This window comes from Sus scrofa, chromosome 3 (assembly GCF_054392235.1).
Source record: "Sus scrofa isolate SSC_HxYL_T2T_F1_AM1 chromosome 3, Sscrofa_HxYL_maternal_Yorkshire_Landrace_v2.0, whole genome shotgun sequence".
Taxonomy (NCBI): Eukaryota; Metazoa; Chordata; class Mammalia; order Artiodactyla; family Suidae; genus Sus; species Sus scrofa.
Genome location: NC_139385.1, coordinates 93,169,287 through 93,191,162, shown reverse-complemented (window position 1 = coordinate 93,191,162; position 21,876 = coordinate 93,169,287). Strand labels below are relative to the sequence as shown.

At 36.5% G+C, this 21,876-nt stretch overlaps 2 protein-coding genes across 9 annotated transcripts in view; one reads left to right on the top strand and one right to left on the bottom strand.

The window, feature by feature from the left end:
• Positions 1–21,876, bottom strand: part of LOC146404778 (uncharacterized) — a 128,477-nt gene that overhangs the window by 23,148 nt on the left and 83,453 nt on the right. The gene's annotated exons all lie outside the window — the stretch shown is intronic.
• PAPOLG (poly(A) polymerase gamma) overlaps positions 1–21,876 on the top strand; it is a 38,899-nt gene that overhangs the window by 8,319 nt on the left and 8,704 nt on the right. For all 8 annotated transcript variants that reach the window (XR_014841884.1, XR_014841885.1, XR_014841883.1 and 5 more), the window contains 16 exons: positions 230–311; positions 1,116–1,225; positions 2,554–2,607; positions 4,401–4,512; positions 8,076–8,165; positions 11,545–11,683; positions 12,599–12,671; positions 13,458–13,578; positions 13,923–14,007; positions 14,290–14,343; positions 18,131–18,250; positions 18,678–18,787; positions 20,499–20,620; positions 20,862–21,037; positions 21,445–21,533; positions 21,614–21,834. Coding sequence is in view for 4 of the 8 variants with exons in the window: in XM_013996138.3 (XP_013851592.1) it covers positions 230–311; positions 1,116–1,225; positions 2,554–2,607; positions 4,401–4,512; positions 8,076–8,165; positions 11,545–11,683; positions 12,599–12,671; positions 13,458–13,578; positions 13,923–14,007; positions 14,290–14,343; positions 18,131–18,250; positions 18,678–18,787; positions 20,499–20,620; positions 20,862–21,037; positions 21,445–21,533; positions 21,614–21,834 (1,758 nt within the window). In the remaining 4 variants the exon portion in view is untranslated. The remainder of the gene's footprint in view (positions 1–229; positions 312–1,115; positions 1,226–2,553; positions 2,608–4,400; positions 4,513–8,075; positions 8,166–11,544; positions 11,684–12,598; positions 12,672–13,457; positions 13,579–13,922; positions 14,008–14,289; positions 14,344–18,130; positions 18,251–18,677; positions 18,788–20,498; positions 20,621–20,861; positions 21,038–21,444; positions 21,534–21,613; positions 21,835–21,876) is intronic.

Genomic DNA, 21,876 nt, shown 5'->3' with positions numbered 1-21,876 from the left:
TGGAAGTGGAATTGCTGGATCATATGATAGTTATACTTTTAGTTTTTTTTAGCAATCTTCACACCGTTTTCTACAGTAGTTGTACCAATATATACATGCCCACCAATAGTGGACAAAGATTCCCTTTTCTCCACATCCTCGCCAACATTTGTTACAGCATTTAGGCAATTTTAATGCTAAATAATTTGAACAGTTAAATGCCTTTTTAAATTGGTTTATTTTATTTTAGAATCTCCCACCTTCTGTTGTGGCTACTGTTGGTGGAAAAATTTTCACTTTTGGCTCCTATAGGCTTGGAGTACACACCAAAGGTAACTTATTTTCTATGTTTTACCTGAGAAGAACTTTCAGTAACAAACTTATTTGCTGTTCATAATTAGGAAATACAGAAGAGGAGTTACTGTTGTGGGTCAGTGGTAGTGAACCCAACTAGTATCCACAAGGATACAGGTTTGATCCCTGGCCTCACTCAGTGAATTAAGGATCCAGCGTTGCTGTGACCTATACTGTGGTGTAGGTTGCAGACACATCTCAGATCCTGCGTGGCCGTGGCTGTGGCATAGGCCAGTGGCTATGGCGTAGGCCGGCAGCTGCAGCTCCAGTTCAGCCTCTAGCCTGGGAAGCTCCATATGCCATGGATGCAGCCCTAAAAGGCAAAAAAAGAAAGAAAAGAAAATAGAGAAGAAAAAATGGCTCAGTGGTTAATGAACCCGACTAGTATCCATGAGGACGTGGGTTCAATCCCTGGCCTTACTCAGTGGGTTAAGGATCTGGCGTTGCCATTAGTTGTGGTGTGGTGTACGTTGCAGATGTGGCTTGGATCTGAGGTGGCTGTGGCCTAGGCCAGCAGCTGTAGCTCTGGTTTGACCCCCTGCCTGGGAGAGCTTCCATATGCCCTGGATATGGCCCTAAAAAGCAAAAAAAAAAAAAAAAAAAAAAAAAGAAAGAAAGAAAATAGAGAAGAAAAAATTCCTATTATCTCATTACTCAGAGCTATTCAGTATTAACATTTTTCTATACTCAACATCCTTTCTTCTATACATATGTTTGTGTATACAAAAAATATAGTATATACCTAATAAGCTCTTCTTGATAAGAAATACTTGGATTTGCAGGGGCTGACATAGATGCACTTTGTGTAGCTCCGAGACATGTGGAGAGATCTGATTTTTTTCAGTCTTTTTTTGAAAAATTGAAACATCAAGATGGCATTAGAAACTTAAGAGTAAGTATCCTCTGTATCTAATTCATTAATAACTGTAAAAGCTAGGACTTATGGTTGGCATAGTTCTTAAGTTCCTGTATCTTATTAAAATAACAGATAATGATTAAAAACATGAGCTTTTTAATTATGCAGACCTGGGTTGAATCTAGCATCTACCACATATTAACTCAGGATTTCAGTCTCTGAGTCTATTTCTTTAGCTATCAAATGGAGAGGTAGTGATAACTTTCTCATAAGGTTTTTTGGAGGATTGATGAGATAGTTGATATACATCATTTACTATAATATCTGGTAAATGGTCGATGCCTATCAAATGGTGGCTGCTATTATGTATAAAGTTCAATTAGTAATTCTTTATATGTGTATATCTAGCCATTCATTTAGCAAATAAAATTTCAGCATCAGTGATTGATGAGATACTAGCCTTGGTCTCATAAATAAGTAGTGAGTAAGATATAGTTTATGGGAGGAAGGGATTGGGTATACTAAACAAACAGGTAGTTTTAATGCAATCTCATGTGCTTGTATAAGGTGAAGTTCAGAGGATATGAATTATTTGGGTATCTAGAAATGGAGAAGGAGGTTAAGAATTTGTTAGGTTGAGGAATTAAGGAAGGCTTGGAGAAACATTACTAAATCCAGACTGTATTGGGGTTTTCTTGTTTGTTTTATTTTGTGGGGTTTTTTTGTTTTGTTTTGTTTTTGCTTACTCATGAGATCTGATATTTTAATTTCTAACACTAGGCCTCTCTGAAAATAATCAGTTTTCAGGAGTTGCTGTTGTGGCTCAGCAGGTTACGAACCCAACCATAATTTATGTGAGGATTTAGGTTTGATTCCTGACCTCTTTCATTGGGTTAAGAATCCAGCTTTGCCACAAGCTGTGGTGTAGGTGTAGGTCACAGATGCTCCTCAATCGGGTGTTGCCATGGCTGTGGCATAGGCAGGTAGCGGCAGCTCCAATTCGACCCGCAGCCTGGGAACTTGCATATGCCAGAGGTGTGGCTGTAAAAAGGAAAAAAATACGAAAGAAAATAATCAGCTTTCAGTTTAAGCTTAACAAATAGCAAGTTCCCAGATGATAGCAGTTCTACCTGAATATTTTTAGGACGATAATAAGTTAGATAGCTACTGTCATGGACATTTTGTGTATCTTAAATAACACAGTCGCAAAATAGAAGTACTCACTTTCCTAGAATGAGAAACCAAGAAATTTTCACGTTTTCTATTGGGTTAAAATACAGATTGGGAGGAAAAACTATTCACATTTGGGAAGTATAGAGAAAGGATTACACCCTATTTATTATAAGTGTTTTCTTCTTTTGTAGGCTGTAGAAGATGCCTTTGTGCCTGTTATAAAATTTGAATTTGATGGAATTGAAGTAAGTCTTAAATATTTTTCTGACTTTTCAATTGAAGTATTTAACCCATATGGATTTTTTGTATTTTTTTGGTTCGTTTTTGTGTTTTTTAAAAATTAGGCTTACATAGGCGTGTATTTTAAGGAATCAAATACTCTAGTCATGGTGAGTCCTTCCTCACCATGGAAAATGAACTAGCCTCCATCCATACCCCCAACATTTTTATATACATCCTTCTCATTCCCGTGATATCCTAAAATAATCATATTACAGTTTCAGTTGGAGCAGTATTCAGGGTTTATGTTATTGTGATCTCACAAATAATGTTCAGAATTGAGCACGGTATGTGCTGGGTTACTAGTCTTTGCTGTGTGGCTTTTGTTTTCTTGGGAGTTAAATGTTTTGTGTTTTATTTGTTTGATTTTTGTGCTTATGACTTAATTCAAACTCAGTCTCTCCTAGTTGTCTCAATCTCCATTAAATAGACTTAGATTTCTCGGGTATTCTGTCATTATCCTCTTGAAATACTGTCTCACTGATTCTTCTCATCTGTTCTAATCCACATTGATTATTCTCCATGACTAGTAGACAGCTGTCATTCTGATAGTTTTCTTCACTCATCCTGGGATTTCCTTCTGCTTCTCTAGAGTTTTCTTCTTTCTTGGTTTATTCTCATTTTAGTGATGCTCATCTACCAGCTTCTTGAAAAAGAGCACATACTCTTGAGATCTTGAATGTTTAAAAACACCTTTATTCTGTTCTCACACCAAATTGATAGTTTGGGTGAGTATGGAGTTCTAGATGAGAAATTATGTTTCTCAGAATTTTGAAAGCCTTGTTTCATTGCCTTCTAGCCTCTGTACTCTATTGAGGAGTGTGATGCCAGTTTGATTCATCATCTTTTGTATGTGACCTTGTCTTTGGCCACTTGTGTGATTTCCCCCCTGTCCCCCCCCACCCTGGCAAATCTTCATAGTTGTAAAATTCATGGTAGTATACTTTGTTGTGATATGTGTCTTTTCAACCAAATACACCAAGACACTCAGTAGTTCTTTCAACTTGGAAACTCCTATCCTTCAGTTCTTGGAAATTGTATTAAATTCTATTGTGTTTCCTACCTTTGTTTTCTCACTGCTTTCTGGAACTTCCAACATTTGTATGTTGGAACCCCATCACTGCCTCTCTTTTTTTAACCTCTTCCCTCTCACTTATAACCACATTTTCATACATTGTTCTCCTTTTGGGGGTTTTCTTATCATCTTCTAAACTTTATCTTGTTTTCTGTTTCTGCTGTCGTACTTTTAATTTCTCAGAATACTTTTTATTCTCATAGTGTTCCTTTTTACTTATGAATTTATTTACAACCTGTCCTTACTTAGATCTGCTGAGTCTGTTACCATTTGCCCATTTGCTTTCCAGCCTTCATAATTTTTGCTGTCTCCTTTTATTCTCTGACTTAGTAGGTTATGCCTTTAAAAACAAAATTAAAAAAACAAAATTAAATTTTGCTGATGTTTCAGTGGGGTTTCAAGAGGGAATGAATGTAAACGTGTTGGATCTGCCATCTTTATCTAGAAATTCACACACAAGGGTTTTGCTAAAATTAAAATGCTTTCCCTTAATTTAAAAATTACTCTCCTCAAACTTTGCAGTGATTTTCCAGTGTGACATTGCCTGCATAGGCCTTGGAAGTTTTATAGAACTTCCCAGACTAATAATTAGACCTTTATGTACATTTTTGAGGTGGGAAGAGGGGAGAATGGACTAGAAGGAGAAACAGTAATATTTTTCTCTTTTTTTTCTTCTTTCCAAAGATTGATCTAGTTTTTGCAAGACTGGCAATACAAACCATATCAGATAATTTAGATCTAAGAGATGACTCTCGACTGAGAAGCCTTGATATAAGGTGTATTCGCAGCCTAAATGGTAAGCTTCTTAAAAGAAATCTCAGATATCTGCTTGAAAACAAAAACAAATAGAGATCTTTTTGCATAACTATGAGTATATTTTTTAAGGATTAGACTCAGTTAAAAATGGCATACTTTTCTTTATACAAATAATCTGATCACATTTAAGCATCTCAAAAAACCACAAATTTATTTAAAATGTTTATGTTTATAGTAGTGTTTCTCAAACTTAGTGGTCTCAGAACGCCTTTACATGCTAGACATTTTTTGAGAAGCTCCAGGATTATCTGTTTATGTTATATTTATCTATGTTTATCATAATAGAAATATAAATTGAGGGATTTAAGCATTTATTAGTTCATTTTAAAATAATAATAAGCCCATTATAAGTGAATGTAAATACATTTTTCTATAAGAATGTAAGTACATTTTTATGGCTTTTTTGTACTTTTTTAACTAATATTTGACTTAACACAGCAGAGAGATGTAAGTGACTGTAAATACATTTTTATGTAAGAATGGCTTTTGCATTTTTGTAACTAATATTTGACTTAATAGAACACAGCTAGATTGTTAATCTGCTTTTATAGTCAATCTCTTGTTAAATTTTGTTTTGAAGCATAGGAAGAAAATCTGGCCTCTTAAAGATATGTAATTGGAAAAGGGAGGCATATTTTAATAGCTCCTTCAGATAATTGTGGATATTCATTGATACTCCACCAAAACATGACCAGTGACATTTTTTTCTTTTCAAAACAACTTTACTGAGGTATAATTATATAAGATCCATCCTTTTTATTATTTTTGTTTTTCTCATTTTTTAAAGTTTTATTGAAGTGGGATTGATTTACAATGTAAAATCCATCCTTTTAAGGTGTACAGTTCAGTAGTCTTAGTAGATTCAAAGAGTTGTGCGCCACAGTCCAGTTTTAGAACATTTTCATCATTCTCAAAAGATCCTTCATACCCATTTGCAGTCTTTCGTTTTCCAACCCCCAATCCCAGGCTACCACTAATCTACTTTCTATCTCTATAGATTTGCTTTCTCTGGGCATTGTATATAAATGGCATCATAGTGGGCTTTTGAGCCTGGCTTCTTTCATTTAGCATATTATTTTTGAGGTTTATCCATGTTTGTAGCATATATCTGTAGTTTTTTCCCTTTTGGTTAAATAAAAGTGATCTTTTAAAGTATTAACTAGGTTATCAAATCTAAAATCATATTTAACTTTTTTGTACTCTGTTACATTAAAAATCTGTTGATCTGTCTTTTTTTTTTTTTTTTTGTCTTTTGTCCTTTTAAGGCCGCACCCATGGCATATGGAGGTTCCCAGGCTAGGGGGGTCTATTCGGAGCTGTAGCTGCTGGACTACACCATAGCCACAGCAATGCCAGATCTGAGCCATGTCTACAACCTATACCACAGCTCTCGGCAACGCCAGATCCTTAACCCACTGAGCGAGGCCAGAGATCAAACCCGCAACCTCTTGGTTCCTAGTCGGATCGTTTCCACTGTGCCATTGTGGGAACTCCAGGCCTGACTTTATACTATCATGCTTTAGTCATTTGGAAAATACTTACTCACAAAGTTATTTAGATCTTTTCAATATTAACACATTTCATTATAAAATAACTTTTTAAAATCACATTCATTAATATCACCACCAATCTCATCAGAAAAGTCTTGATAAGAAGTACCTTTGTGGTGCAGCAGATTAAGGATCCAGCACTGCCACACCTGTGGCACAGGTCACAACTGCGTCTCAGGTTCAGTCCCTAGCCTAGGAACTTCCATTTGCCACAGGTGCAGCCAAAAATAAATAGTTGGATGGATAGATGAAGAAAGAATAGATAGATGAATAAATAAGCCAATCAGTTTTTTATTTTTATTTTTTAAATTTTTTTATTTTTTGGTCTTTTTAGGGCCACATCTGTGGCATATGGAAGTTCCCAGGCTAGGGGTCAAATTAGAGCTGTAGCTGCCAGCCTACACCACAGCCACAGCAAAGCCAGATTGTAGCTGTGTTGCTACAAACTACACCACAGCTCACAGCAATAGTGGATCCTTAACCCACTGAGGGAGGCCAGGCATCGAACCTGCATCATCTGCATGGTTACTAGTCAGATTTGTTTCCTCTGAACCATGACAGGAAGTCCAAGCCAACCAAATTTTTAAAAAGAAAAGTCTTAATAAACAAGGTCCTGGAGTTCCTGTCGTGGCACAGCGGAAATGAATCCAACTAGGAACCATTAGGTTGCGGGTTCAATCCCTGGCCTTACTCAGTGGGTTCAGGATCCGGCGTTGCCGTGAGCTGTGGTGTAGGTTGCGGACTCGGCTCGGATCCCGCGTTGCTGTGGCTCTGGCATAGGCTGGTGGCTACAGCTCCGATTCGACCCATAGCCTGGGAACCTCCATATGCCTCGGGAGTGGCCCTAGAAAAGGCAAAAAGGCAAAAAAAGAAGAAGAAAATGCTATTACAAAAGAATGTGTTTATATGTATGACTGAGCCACTTTTCTGTACAGCAGAAATTGGCACAACATTGTAAATCAACTATAATAAAAAATAAAATGAAAGAAAAAAGAAGAGTCTTTAAGTCTTGGGAAGCCAACAAGTTTACAGTAGCAGATGCTAGTTGTCCAAAATTCTGATTTTTACTTGAAAGCTCAAATTTTATCATTGGTAACAAATTTGGTCATTTTTTTTCCCTAGAAGTGAGGGGCTCACTTTGTTCATTTTTTAGGAAATGTCTGCTAAATACCCAAGTATGAATAATTAGAGTTGCCTGTCAATCCTTCTTTCAAGTAAAACTGGTGTACCTTGGAAAAAGCAGATAGTTGAGCTTACCTTGAACACATTGAAACATCACAAATGTTCCTTTGCTGTTTTCTAACTGCAAACTTGTGGTAAAGATAATATTGCTTACTAATACAGTTTGTTGCCAGGCTTTGATTCACTGCTAAGCTACCACGGTTTTACCCACTACTGGTTTGGCATCATGAGTGCCAAGGTTAACACAGCGAAACAGGCAAAGCATTACTTTTTTTTTTTTTTTTGCATTACTATTATTATAGAATTACTATTGTTTTAGAAGTAGATTTCTGTAATCGATTTATAGAAATTTTAACTAATAGATTCAGTTAAACTATTTTTAACTAAATAGATTCCCAAGGTCCACTGATAGCACTTTGAGAACCACTGGTTTATAGTGTTTTATTTACCTTAATTGTGTTTTGCCATACTTGCAGAGTACAACGGTAAATCACAGTGTTTGTGGATAAGGTTGGCACTAAAGCAATAACAGTTTTATAACTTGGAAGCATTTGATTTAACAGTAAAGCTAAAAGTGGAAAAAAGCTAAAAAGATATTCAGACTCATCTCTTATTTTAATATTGGCTGTATTACCCATGCATGTGCTGTTTATTCTTTATAAGCAAAGTAATTTCTCATATGCAAGTGCTAAATTTAAAGTACATAGAGAAATTAAACCTCACATTTTAATGTCTTTGGTCTTTTTAGCATTTAAGAGTTGATGTTAGAAGGATTTTTTTGCATGATGAATATGAATGCTTTGTTTTTCAGGGTGTAGAGTTACTGATGAAATTTTGCATTTAGTGCCAAATAAAGAAACTTTCAGACTCACCCTAAGAGCAGTCAAACTGTGGGCAAAACGTAAGTATCCCAAGTCTTTCATTTTGCATTTGCATTATAAAACTATAATCTTCGGTTGCTAAGAGAGCACTTATGGAAACTCCTGGACCTGTTGATACTGTGGGGGATCGAGGTCCATTAAGTTTTAGAGAAGCTGTTTCTTTTTCAGGGGCAGTGCTTATGGTGCTCTGCTGTGTGACTCTCCCTTCTTTTCTCATGGATGAAAACTAAAAGCCCCTGGCTGAGCATCTTAGGTTTTAGCCAGAGAGTCAGAATGAGTTAGAACTTGAAGAGTAAAACCCTTGCTCCTCTTCGAGATCTCTATAGCAGGATTGTCTTACCTTTGTCTCCCCATCACCAGCAAAGAGTCTGAATGTTCAAGAAATTTACTGAATGAAGAACCTAAAGTGATGGTTTTAACCTTTTTGTTTTTCATCTTATAACACTCTTCTAATAAAGCCTTGAACTGTACTAGTTTATAGGATGTGGTTCATAAAAGACCCAGTCCTGAGCTGGCACAGCACATTTTGTATTATTTGTAACACATTGAAGTGTTGCACTTTTGGTACTAGGTTTTACATAGTCTAAAAGAGTGCTTTCCAATAAAACTTTCTGTAGTGATGGAAGTATTTCATATCTGTGCTGTCCAACACAGCAACCATGTGGCTATTGAGCACTTAAAATGTGTACCTGAGGAGCGGAATTTTTTAATTTTAATTACTTTAAATTTATAATTAAATAATATCTAAGAAGTGAAAACATAGGTCCTCCCAAAAACTTGTACACAGTTGTTTATAGCATTATTAATAATGGTCAAAGAGTAGAAACAGCCACAAAATATGGCGTATTCATAACATGGAATATTATTTGGAAGTGAAAGGAATGAAGTATCAATATGTGTTGATAGCATATGTGAGTGTTGGAACTATTGTGTGAAGTAAAAGAAGCCAGTCTGCATATTGTATAATTCCATTTATTTGAAATGTTCAGAATAGGCAAATCTGTAGAGATAGAAAGTAGATTAGTGATTGCCTAGGTCAAGAAGGACTGGTGGAAGATTGTAATTATGTGATGGTTTAAGTTTTCTTTTTGGGGTGATGAAAATGCTCAGAGTTGATTTCAGTAATGATTGTACAACACTGAATAGACTAAAACTCATTGAATTTTATATTTTAAATAGCTGAATTTTATGGTATGTGAATGTTAGCTCAATAAAGCTGTTAGCAAAAAAATATATAGCCACATGTGACTTGTGGCTACCATATAGGACAGGTCACATCCAAGAAGACCTTAAGTGGGAGTTCCCATTGTGGCTCAGCAGTAAAGAATCCAACTAATATCCATGAGGATGAGGGTTCGACCCTTGACCTTGATTGGTGGGTTAAGGATCCTGTGTTGCCCTGAGCTGTGGTATAGCTCCAATTCAACCCCTAGCCTGGGGATTTCCATATGCCACAGCTGTGGCCCTAAAAAAAAAAAAAGACTGAAAAAATAATAATAAGACCTTAAGCAAGTAGAATTTGTCCTTGCGCTCCATTGTATAATCAGGATAAAGTAATTTGCAGTAAAGGGATGTCATGAACAATTTGGTTTTCCTTACAGATTAAATTAAATACCATGTCTTATCAATTCTTAGATGCATGTTTTTCGTATTTAACATATCTGAAATGATATTTTGTATTTTTTTCTCTTGCTTTGTGGGACACAAAATAATTTGTGTAATAACTGAGGGCATCTTAGTTTTGATGAAATATGGTAATGCTTTTTTATGGATTGTTCTAAGAAACAGTCATATAAGAAATGGCTGGAGTTCCCTTTGCGGCCCATGGATCCCGAGTAGGATCCATGAGGATGCGGGTTCAATCCCTGGCCTTGCTCAGTGGGTTAAGGATCTGGCATTGCCATGAGCTGTGGTGTAGGTCGCAGACAACAGCTTGGATCCTACATTGCTTGGCTGTGGCATAGGCTGGCAGCTATAGCTCCAATTTGACCCCTAGTCTGGGAACTTCCATATGCCATGGATGCAGCCCTAAAAAGCAAAAAAAAAAAAAAAAAAAAGAAAGAAAAGAAATGAGTAATACCAGGAGTTCCCTGGTGGCTTAGTAGGTTAAGGATCTGACATTGTCACTCTTGTGGCACAAGTTCAGTCTCTGGCCTGGGAATTTCTGTATGCCACTCCTGAAGGAATAAAAGAGAAAAGAGAAAAATGAGTAACATTAATATTGTATTTTACGGAGAGGTATACAAATTTTTGCATAATAATGAAGTTAGTCCCCAACTGTACACTTGATTTTAAAATGCCCAAAAATATGATTACGGTAGTCCTGTCTTACCTGCCATTATGGTTTCCACAGTTGTAAATACATGCAATCATCTACAGTGTGAAAATATCATGTAGAAAATTCCAGAAACAAACAATTCATCAGCTTTAAATTGTGTGCTCTTCTGAGTAGTGTGATGAAATCTCTCATCATTCTGTCGAGGACAGTAATGGTATTGTAGTATTTGTGTTCACATAATTCTTATTTATTTATGGGCCCAAAGTGCAAGCAAGAATAGTGATGCTAGCAATTCAGATTTGCCAAAGAGAAGCCTGTGAAGTGTTTCCTATAACTGAAAAGATCAAAGTTCTCAGTGAGGAAAGGAAAAAATTTAAATGCTGAGGCTGCTAGGATCCCTATAAAAACAAATTTTCTATCATGAAATTGTGAAGAAGGAAAAAGAAATTCATGCTTGTTTTGCTGTCCCACCTCACACTGTAGAAGTTATGGCGACAGCTAGTGATAAGTACTCAGTTAGGATGAAAGGGGAATTAAATTTGTATAATAAGATATTTTGAGACAGAGAAACCATATCCACATAACATTTATTTTAGTGTATCATAATTGTTCTAATTTTGTTATTATTGTTAATTTCTTACTGTGCCTAATTTTTAAATTTGTAAATTAAACTTTGTATAAGTATATCAGTATATAAACATGGTACTGTGTTTTGGGCATCCACTGGAGGTCTTGGGACATATATATATACCCCTAGAAGATAAGGTGGGACTAGTATGCCCTTGAAATTTTGTTTCTTGCCTGCTTGTAGACCTTCCACGTATCTTTCCTCCTCCCTTTGATTTCTCTCTCAACCATAGATAGTGAAAAGTGGGAAATCCAGTGTCATATCCATAGAGCCCAGTTAAGCAGTCAGAACTGAGGCAAGAAACTGAGATGTCTGTTTTGGAGGGCAAAGTAGGGGGTAAGATGAGCAGCTTAGGGTTTACTAATCTTGGTTTTAATGTTTCTATAAGGAAAAAAAGTTCTAAGCAAATCTTTGGAGGGAAGTTATACTCTTCCTTATACTTGAATATCATGGGTAGTAGGTCCTAACCATAATTAATAACTTAATTTTCTAGGACGTGGTATTTATTCCAACATGCTGGGATTCCTTGGTGGTGTCTCCTGGGCAATGCTGGTTGCAAGAACTTGCCAACTGTATCCAAATGCAGCAGCTTCTACTTTAGTTCATAAGTTCTTTTTAGTTTTTTCTAAGTGGTAAGTGTTCATATGCATATTTTCACTGTTTACTAACCTCAGCCTATATGTAAATTTGTTTGGAAATTTAAGAGCTATGCATAGGCTTCTTCTGTTGGCTTACATTTCTTTTTTTCTTTCCTTTTTTTTGTGGGGGAGGTGTTCTTTTTAGGGCCGCACTAGCAGCATATGGAGCTTCCCAGGCTGGGGGTTGAGAATCAGAGCTGTAGCTGCTGGCCTATGCCACAGCCACAACAACGCCAGATCTGAGCTGTGTCTGCGACCTACACCACAGCTCACAGCAATGTCGGATCCTCAACCCACTGAGCAAGGACAAGGATTGAAACCAAGTCCTCATGGATACTAGTAAGATTCCTTTCCACTGAGCCAAGACAGGAACTCCTACATTTCTTTTTAAGTTAAATTTTCAAACATCAAATTGGAGGCAATGATGGGACATCAGATGATGCTTTCTTCTGGGGAGTACAATGTGGGCCTTTAGCTTGTGCGAAATGGTCTTTGCCATTTACTAGGTATGTGTAAGGTAGATGGCAATCTCATATATAAAATAGAGATGATAATCATAGCTACTGTATGGACTTATTAGGAATATTTTCAGTAAACGTTAGCTGTTGGTGTTATTAAATTATCAGGGTTAAATCCATGAAAGCAAATGGAGGGGAAAAATTCAGGCTTAAATTAGTTATAGCTAATGGGCACAGTAGTATTGGTCCTTTTAGAGAATACTACTTTAACATAAGCAGCTTTTTCTTCTATATATTTCCTTCATCTGCTTTTTTTTTTTTTCCCAATACCAAATGCCAAAAACATTTGCTATGTGAAAGTTGGAGCAGAGCTGACTTTTAATGATTGTAACATTTTATATAGTTCCTGAAATAAGGTCTTATGTGAGTTAATTTGCCTCTTTCACGTTAGGGAATGGCCAAATCCTGTGCTGCTGAAACAACCAGAAGAAAGCAATTTGAATTTGCCAGTTTGGGATCCTCGGGTATGTGACTTCTTATGACCTTTCATTAAAACTTTCAGGAAAAGGATGATTCTATAAGATACAGTCTGGTTAAGAATAATTCCTCTTGTCCTTGCTCATCTTCCTTCTGTGTATCTATAGTCCTTTCTCTCTACTGTATATTTTGGTGCAGATGGTTTGTATCTCCAATACCAATCTAAATGTTATGTCATTAAAAATCGCCCATCTAAGACTTGATGAGTGGGTGTATCAACCAGGATGTCATAATCCATTGTTAAAAACTGTCTTACCAGTTACTAATAATAGTTATAGTACGTAAGTATAAAAAAGATTTATTTTGCAGTGCAGTTTAAAGCAGATTCATGGTTCCAGGATAGCATAACTCTCACTCACCTTGCAGTTTTATTTGCTTTTAGAGTGAGTGCTTATTCCTCTAAGTAACCAAGGGGAAGTGATCTGTTGAGTAGGTGCAGAAGGAGGATTGAGACCCACTGGACCAGATAATTCTTTTTTGCAGTTATGATACTATATTTCCTTGGTTCTAAAAGACAATGGTTTATAAGCTGCACCATCAATTTAACAGCTTTTCAGGGGAAAAATAGACTTCTGCAGAGTTTCCGTTAACTTTAACTATCAGACACATCTGACTTCAGACATAAATGTACTTGGGGAGGGGAAATGTACTTCTTAGAATTGAGGAAATGTAGTATTAAATTTATATTTCATATTCTTCAGACTTTTGGGGAAGTGAAGTGAGGACAACTGAAATAGGAGAATAGATCAATTATTCTGCTTCTAATTTCACAGGTAAATCCATCAGATAGGTATCATCTCATGCCCATAATCACCCCTGCCTACCCACAACAGAATTCTACGTATAATGTGTCCACATCAACTCGAACAGTAATGGTAGAAGAATTTAAACAAGGTAAACCTGTTAGCCCTATTGCCCTTTACATATTCCCACGAGTTTTTGCTTGACAATAACTTTATTCTTTATTGCAGTTATGCCTATTATTTCTGAAGTTTCTTTCAAATGTGTATGGTTTTCAGTAATTGGTTTTCCAAGATATATGATAATATTAAGTCCAAAAATGGAACCACCCCAATCTGGTTGAAATTGACTTTTGTATCCTAAGGGAGAATATAATTTACCCTTTTTTTTTCCTCTGGGACATGGTGGGGTTAGAGGTTTAGAGGGAAGGGTGATAAAGGAGCTGATAATACAAATGTCAGTTTTCAAAATCAGTATCTGTCTCTCTCTCTCTTTAGGTCTCGCAGTCACAGATGAAATTCTTCAGGGGAAATCAGATTGGTCCAAACTACTTGAGCCACCAAATTTTTTTCAAAAATACAGGTATTTAAACTTTTGCATTGTGTGTGTTTGTGTTTAAGGAAGAAAGTTAAACAACTTAGAAAATTAATCACACGATAGGTGACAGTTGTCACTTACATTAATTGCAGGGTCTAGAATTAATTTTGTGAAAATTAGAGCATGTTTCAGTTTTCATAAAAGTGTGCCATTATTAGCTCTTTTGTTCATTAGGAGGGAAAAAAAAAAGTAATGATGGAAAAATCAGACCTTAACAGTGTTTTTGGGCTTTTTTTTGTTGTTGCTGTTGCTGAAAATTCTTCATAGACATTATATAGTATTGACTGCCAGTGCATCAACAGAAGAAAATCATCTAGAATGGTAAGACATTTCAAGTTCTTTACTACTCTGTGATAACATAGTTACATGGTGCTTTATCATTTATAAAACATTTTATTTTCAAAATATTAAATCTTATTGGTGACTGTTGTACCTGACCAGTATTTTAAGAAATGCCATCAAATTAATGTTTCAGAAGTGACATGAGATAAAGATATGTGTACAGATCTTTGCCTTTTGTCACTTCTCAGAGTCAGATTTAAACAAAATTATAAGGCAGTTTGATTCTGATGCCTAATCTGAGTTGTCCATTCTTTCCATTATGTTTTTGCCATCAAAACTAGAAAGACATTGTGTATATGTGTATTTTTTAAGTATGTTGTTGGTTTACAATATCAATTTCAGGTGCACAGCATAGTACTCTTGTAGATTATACTCCATTAAAAGTTTCTACAAGATAATGGCAATAATTCACTGTGCTATACAGCATGTCCATTTTGCCTATCTATTTTATACATAGTAGTTAAGTCTGTTAATCCCATAGTCCTAATTTGTCTCTCCTCTTTTCCCTCTCCCCTTTAGTAACCACTGGTTTTCTATACTGTGAGTCTGTTTTGCATATACATTCATTTGTATTATTTTTTAGATTCACATATAAGTGATGTTATACAGTGTTTGTCTTTCTTTGACTTATTTCACTAAGCATAACATTCTCTAGGTCCATCCACATTGCTGCAAATAGCAGAAATTTTTTTTGTGGCTAAGTAGTATTTCATTTTGTACACAGACCACATCTTTATTCATTTGCCTGTTGATGGACATTTGGATTGTTTCCATACCCTAGCTGCTGTAAACAGTGCTGCTGTGAACATGGGAGTCATGTGTCTTTGAACTAGTGTTTTTACTCTTACTGGTATACCCAGGAGTGGAATTGCTGGATCATGTGGTAGTTCTATTTTTAGTTTTTTGAGGAATCTCCATACTGTTTTCCATAGTGGCTGTGCCAATTATATTCCCACCAATGGTGTAGGATGGTTCCCTTTTCTCCACAATTTGTTATTTATATACCTTTTTTTTAATAGCCATTCTAATAGGTATGAGGTGACATCTTGTTGTTTTGGTTTGCATTTCCCTGATGTTTAATGACCTTGGCATCTTTTCATATGCCTGTTAGCAACGTGTATGTCTTCTTTTGAAAAATGTTTATTCGGGTCTGCCCATCTTTTGATTGGGTTTGTTTTTTTATAATAGTTGTATGAGCATATATATATATATTTTTTTTTCTTTCTTGTCTTTTTAGGCCCGCACACCTGTGGCATACGGAAGTTCCCAGGCCAGGGGTCAAATTAGAGCTGCAGCTCCCAGCCTACACTGCAGCTGCAGCAGCACCAGATCCGAGCCATGTCTGCAACCTACACCACAGCTCACGGCAATGACAGATCCTTAACCCACTGAGCAAGACCAGGCATCAAACCCACATCCTCATGAATACTAGTGGAGTTCGTTAGCACTGAGCCACCATGGGAACTACGCTTACATATATTCCTTTAGTTTAGGAGATAGTGGCATGAAATGTTGCAGAATTTTAAGCTTCTGCCAACAGATAGAAGATATTTTTGGTTAAGGAGCAGTGTGTTCTTTCCAGTGCATCTGAATTCATTCTCTCTGGCTTCAGTGTATTGTCATCCCTAGCTCCATCAGACAAACTTTTAGGCCAACAGAGATGTTTGTGGTTTCTGGAAAAGGAAGACACATCATTGTCCTTTTTTTGGCAGAGTTGGGAGAGTTGGGAGCGCCGGGCCTGTGGCATTCCCAAGCCAGTGAGTGAACCTGCGCCAGAGCAGCAACTCAAGCTGCTGCAGTGACAGCACTGGATCCATAACCCCCTGTGCCACAGTGGGAACTCCGTACTGTCCTATTTTTGCTTCAGGGGTTTAACATTTATTTCGCTAATAATTAAAGAGATCCTGAAAAGAATCTTTTCACTAAAACAGTATTTCTTTCGTCTAGATCAGGAGTTATAAAACTATGGTCTGGACCAAATACAGTCCTCTACTTGTTTTTATAAATCAAGTTTTATTAGAAAACAGCAACATTAATTCACTTATAAATTATCTATGGCTGCTTTCCTGCTATATGGCACAGTTGAATAATTGTGACAAATGTATGGCCCAGGAGCTCCTGTTGTGGCTCAGCGGTAGCGAACCCAATGATTATCCACGAGGATGCAGGTTCAATCCCTGGTCTCACTCAGTAGGTTAAGGATCTGGTGTTGCCAAGAGCTGTGGTGTAGGTCAAAGACACAGCTCAGATCTAGCGTGGATGTGGTGTCAGCCAGCAGCTATAGCTACCAATTCAACTCCTAGCCTGAGAACTTTCCTGTGCCACAGGTGTGGCCCTAAAAAGCAAAAAGCAAAAAAAAAGAAAGAAATGTATGGCCCACATGAGCTACCTCTTAAGGATCCAGCATTGTCACTGCTATCGCTTGGGACACTGCTGTGGCACAGGTTTGATCCCTGGCCCAGGAACTCCTGCATGCCGCAGGCAATGCCAAAAAAAAAAAAAAAAAACACCAAAATGTTTGGTCCACAAAGTCTAAAATATTCACTCTGGCCCTTTGTAGAAAAGGTTTGCCAGAGTTCCCTCCATGGCTCAGCAGAAATGAATCTGACCGGTATCCCTGAGGACGCAGGTTTGATCCCTGGCCTTGCTCAGCAGGTTAAAGATCTGATGTTGCCGTGAGCTGTGGTGTAGGTCACAGATGCAGCTCAGATCCTATGTTGCTGTGGCTGTGGTGTAGGCCAATGGCCACAGCTCTGATTCAACCCCTAGCCTGGGAACCTCCATATGCTGTGAGTCCAGCCCTAAAAAGACAAAAAAAAGAAAAGGTTTGCCAAAATCTCATTTAAAATATCTTGGAGAAATAACTCAGTGTTTTGTATATCTGCATACACAATTATAATTGTGTGTGAAAATGTGTTATAGTTTTTCTTTTTAATTCATAAAATCATAAGGTCATGATTCTTAAGTGAGGTAGAAAATAAAGTTGATGAAATTTTCTGTATTTTAGTAGTATCTGATCTGATTTTAGTGAGTTCTTTTTAAAATGTAATATCTAGTATCAGTTTTGTGAAGGTTAGAGAGAGCATGTTTATTTCATGCATCAAGTGCCAGTTTAAAAAGTTAGCCTTTTTGGAGTTCCCGTTGTGGCTCAGTGGTTAACAAACCCGACTAGTATCCATAAGGACGCCAGTTTGATCCTTGGCCTTGCTCAGTGGGTTAAGGATCTGGCATTGCCATGAGCCGTGGTGTAGGCTGCAGGCGCAACTCAGATCTGGCGTTGCTGTGGCCTCAGCCAGCAGCTATAGCTCTGATTCTCAACCCCTAGCCTGGGAACCTCCATGTGCTGGCGAGTGAGGCCCTAAAAAGACAAAAGACAAAAAAAAGTTAGCTTTTTTTGGTTAACATTACTTAAGTAATATGTTAGCCTTAAGGTTTAGACATGAGATTTGAAAGTAGAAAAAGATTTAAAACCAGATTAACCAGCAGTTTTTGTTCCTGCTCCAGTCATGACTATTTTATGGTCTTAATAGGCAGGGATCAGAAATGCATTTAAATAAGTCAGTTCTTAAAAAAGAAAAGGGAAGAAATAGAGATTCACTAAGTAACTTCTCGTTTATTTGAATGGTATTTTGAACAGGGTCCCTAATATACTGAATTGGTTTTTTTTTAATGAACATATAAAGCATCATATAATGCGCCGTTTTGTTTTCTTGGATGTAACTTCCAAATTTAATATGAAAAAATTTTGTCTGTTGTTTTATTTTAGGGTTGGATTAGTAGAATCTAAAATTCGTGTACTTGTTGGAAATTTGGAACGGAATGAATTTATTACCCTTGCCCATGTAAATCCCCAGTCATTCCCAGGAAATAAGGAACATCATAAAGAGTAATTACTTTTTAATACTGTATTTCTTAAATAATGTTATCTGACATAGGCATTATTAAAAATGAGTTGTGAGACGCTATTTACCAGGCCCTCCCGGAGGATGGTACATTGTATATTTGAGCATGAATGGTCATACATGAGAAATAAGTACATGCTATGTTGGTAGCCCACAGACCCCAGCAAAAACTCCATCATAGTATTTGGAGCATCTTTAAATATATATTTAGTAAATCATTTTCAAAGCATTTAATCCTCTTTTTATAATAACATAGGACAACTTAACAGTGTTCCTAGTGTTAGTTTTTTTACGAATTTGGCCAAACCATTGAAATTTGTATTTATGCTTCCATAGAGACCAAGTTTTAATTACCAAAAAGCATCTAATATTATAAAAATTAATAGAAATTCTTAAATTTTTATTTTACAGCAACAATTATGTATCAATGTGGTTCCTTGGAATAATTTTTCGGAGAGTAGAAAATGCAGAAAGTGTTAATATAGACCTGACATATGATATACAGTCATTTACTGATACAGGTAAGACTGTTTTCATGGAGCTGTGGTTCTGAACCTTGACTGTAATGCAGTATCATCTGCCTAGGATGTGGACAGCTATATTTTTTCTGGTTTCTCAGTTGGTTAAATGAATATGGTACATTTATATTATGAAAATTTATGCTGCTATATTTTAAAAAAGGCAAGTGAAACAATTTCCAAGACACATTAAGGCTGGAGGCAAGGTGGGGGGATTGCAGGCCAGTGTGTAGTGTGCATAGTGTGCCACCATTTATATAAGTAAGGAAAGGAAGAATCATGTATGTTTGCTTAAAAATACAGAGACTATCTCTCTGGAAGGATATACAGTTTTTTTGAAAAAACTGGCACAACTGGTTGCTTTTAGGTCAAGGAACCAGGTGTGTCTAGTGGACACAAATGAGAGTTCACTATACATTCTTGAACCCTTTGAGTTTTGTACCATGTGAATGTATTAACTGTTTCAAAACAAAAAGAAGACTAAAGAAACTCCACAGGCGATTCTTAGTGTGCACATCCAGGGTTTGTAATCACAGTCATAAAGATAACTTGCTTTTTATATTTTTACATGAAATATCAGTCAGTTCATACTTGCTGAATATGTTTCAGAATCAGGGAAAAGTCACATCTAGCTCCTTAAGAACACCTCTCTGGAATATCTTAGTATGTTTGTTATAAATTTGGAGTTGCCTTTGTACTATTAATATTATTGGTTAGCTCATCTGAGTTTCTAAATTTTTCTTGAACTAGCACTTACATTTATCATGAAAATGCAGGGTCCTGTGCATCTCTTTAGAACTACTGAATCACACGTTCTGGGAGTGGAGCCAGGAGGCCGCACATTGAACAAGCACTCCTGGTGATTCTTTTATAAGCAGTCTGGAATGAAAACATAGATATTTTTCCATTCTAATTTGGATTCATTTTTCCAAAAGGAGGGGATTGGGAAGCTCTATTTATTATAGATTGATAAAATGTTCTTCTCCAGGTAGTGATACTGAGGCCCCAAGAGATTAAGTAGTTTAGATTTCACAGTAGTTACTGTGTAACTGAAATCTATCCCTGTCTTCAGTAAGCTTATAGTCTAATTGGGTATTCACCGTTAATACATTAAATTTATGTGGTAGTTAATAAAACTGATTTTCTTATAAGAAGTGAAAAGCACTAGAATGGGAATCTCGGGCTGTGTATATTCCAGTTTTAGCAAGGCATTCAGGACTGTTGAGCCTCATTTCCCCCCCTGTATAAGGGTGTACTTCTAGATGGCTTCTCATGGCTGACATTTTACACTTATTATAGTAAATTTTACATTTAGTGTAGTAAAAGAAGTTTTGTGGAGGAGAAGAGCTTGAATTACATCTTCAAGAGGTTTGGTCTAAGGGTTAGCTCAGACTTGGGCAAGTAATTATGACAAGAGATTGCCTTTGGGAAAAAGCAGAAAACACAATTTAGAAAAACTTTTTTACTTTTCCATACATTTATTTTGGTAGTAAAATTTGATTATGGGAAAGACTTGAGTGTTGACATGAGAAAACTATTAGGTACTTGAATAGGATTGTGACATTGTGGAAATGTTTGGGGAGTATTTGTTCAGTAAGAGGAATGTGTGTTTGTGGAGTGATGGGGAGATAGTGAAGGTATGTATTTCAGAAAAAGAAAACAGAGCCCTTGGTTCAGAAAGAAGACACCATTTAACATACTGGCTTCGTTATAGTGTACAGACAAGCAAACAATATAAACATGCTAAAGGAGGGAATGAAAATTGAAGCAACTCATGTTAAAAAAAAACAGCTCCATCACTACCTTCCTGCAGAGATTCTTCAAAAGAAGAAAAAGGTGAGTTTGTACTCTTAACTGTCCAATCGGAGTGGGACCCCAGACAAATGATCCTAGATCAGCATTTTTGCAATACCCAAACCTATTGAGAAGAAAGAAGGAAACATAGACTATTGAATCTAGGACTAAAGTCTTACCTTCATTACTTATAAAAGATAATTTGCTTTATATGTACTAAGAATTGAAACCAGTTATTTTTCTTATTTTCTTTTGAAATCTTAAAAGCTTTCCCCTCTTTCAGCAAAGTCTTTCTGATGTCACTCGAAGTTCAAGTGGACCTCAGTCTAAAAGATCATCTCTGGATAGCAATTGTTTGGATAGCTCCAGAGACACTGATAATGGAACACCTTTTAACTCCCCAGTGTCTGCAAACAAACCTTCCAAGCCTGATATTCCTCCTTTAGGAGAGACAGAAAGGTCTGTATTTCAAATTTTCCTTTTCAGTCTTCAGTTTATTTCCTTCAGTCTTCAGAAATTTATAAATGTTGCATGCCTTTGCCAAATACCTTTTATAAATAGAAAGATTTTATTTTGTCAGTTACTAGTTTTGTATTTAGAATTACTTGACAATTTGTGGTAATCCTGTGGGATGTGGTATATATAGGTTAATGACTATGTGGAGTAGATAAGTAAACAGAAACAAACAGGCTTTCTCTTTATTTAATTTTCATTGGGTCCTCTTCTCTCCCTCCCAACCCCCAACGCTTTTCTCTTCCAACAATGAAATGACAGTAATACTTGAAGAAAGTAATCATAGATGTTAAAATAAGTGTTTTAAATACTGTTTAAATAATTTAATGATGATAATTTAACACTTTTAACAGGAATAATACTGAGCCCACTGCTGTAATTGTGGAAAAGCCACTGAGTGTCCCACCAGCTCAAGGCCTGTCTATTCCTGTCATTGGTGCAAGTAAGTGTGTACACTTTTCTTGGTAATGATTCTAATATATATGTATTTAATCACTAAAATCTTTCTTTTTTCCTTTTCAGAAGTTGACTCTGCAGTGAAAGCTGTATCACCCCCAGCTGTGTGTACCATTCCTACTGTAGTAGGACGGAATGTCATTCCTAGAATCACAACACCCCACAGCCCTGCCCAGGGGCAGCCACATCTAAATGGAATGTCAAATATGACTAAGAATGTTACACCCAAGAGATCCCATTCCCCATCCTTAGATGGGTCTTCTAAGAGGTTGAAAGACATAGAAAAGGTAAAATTACAACTTTAGTGGTGATTCGGTAGTTTATTTTTT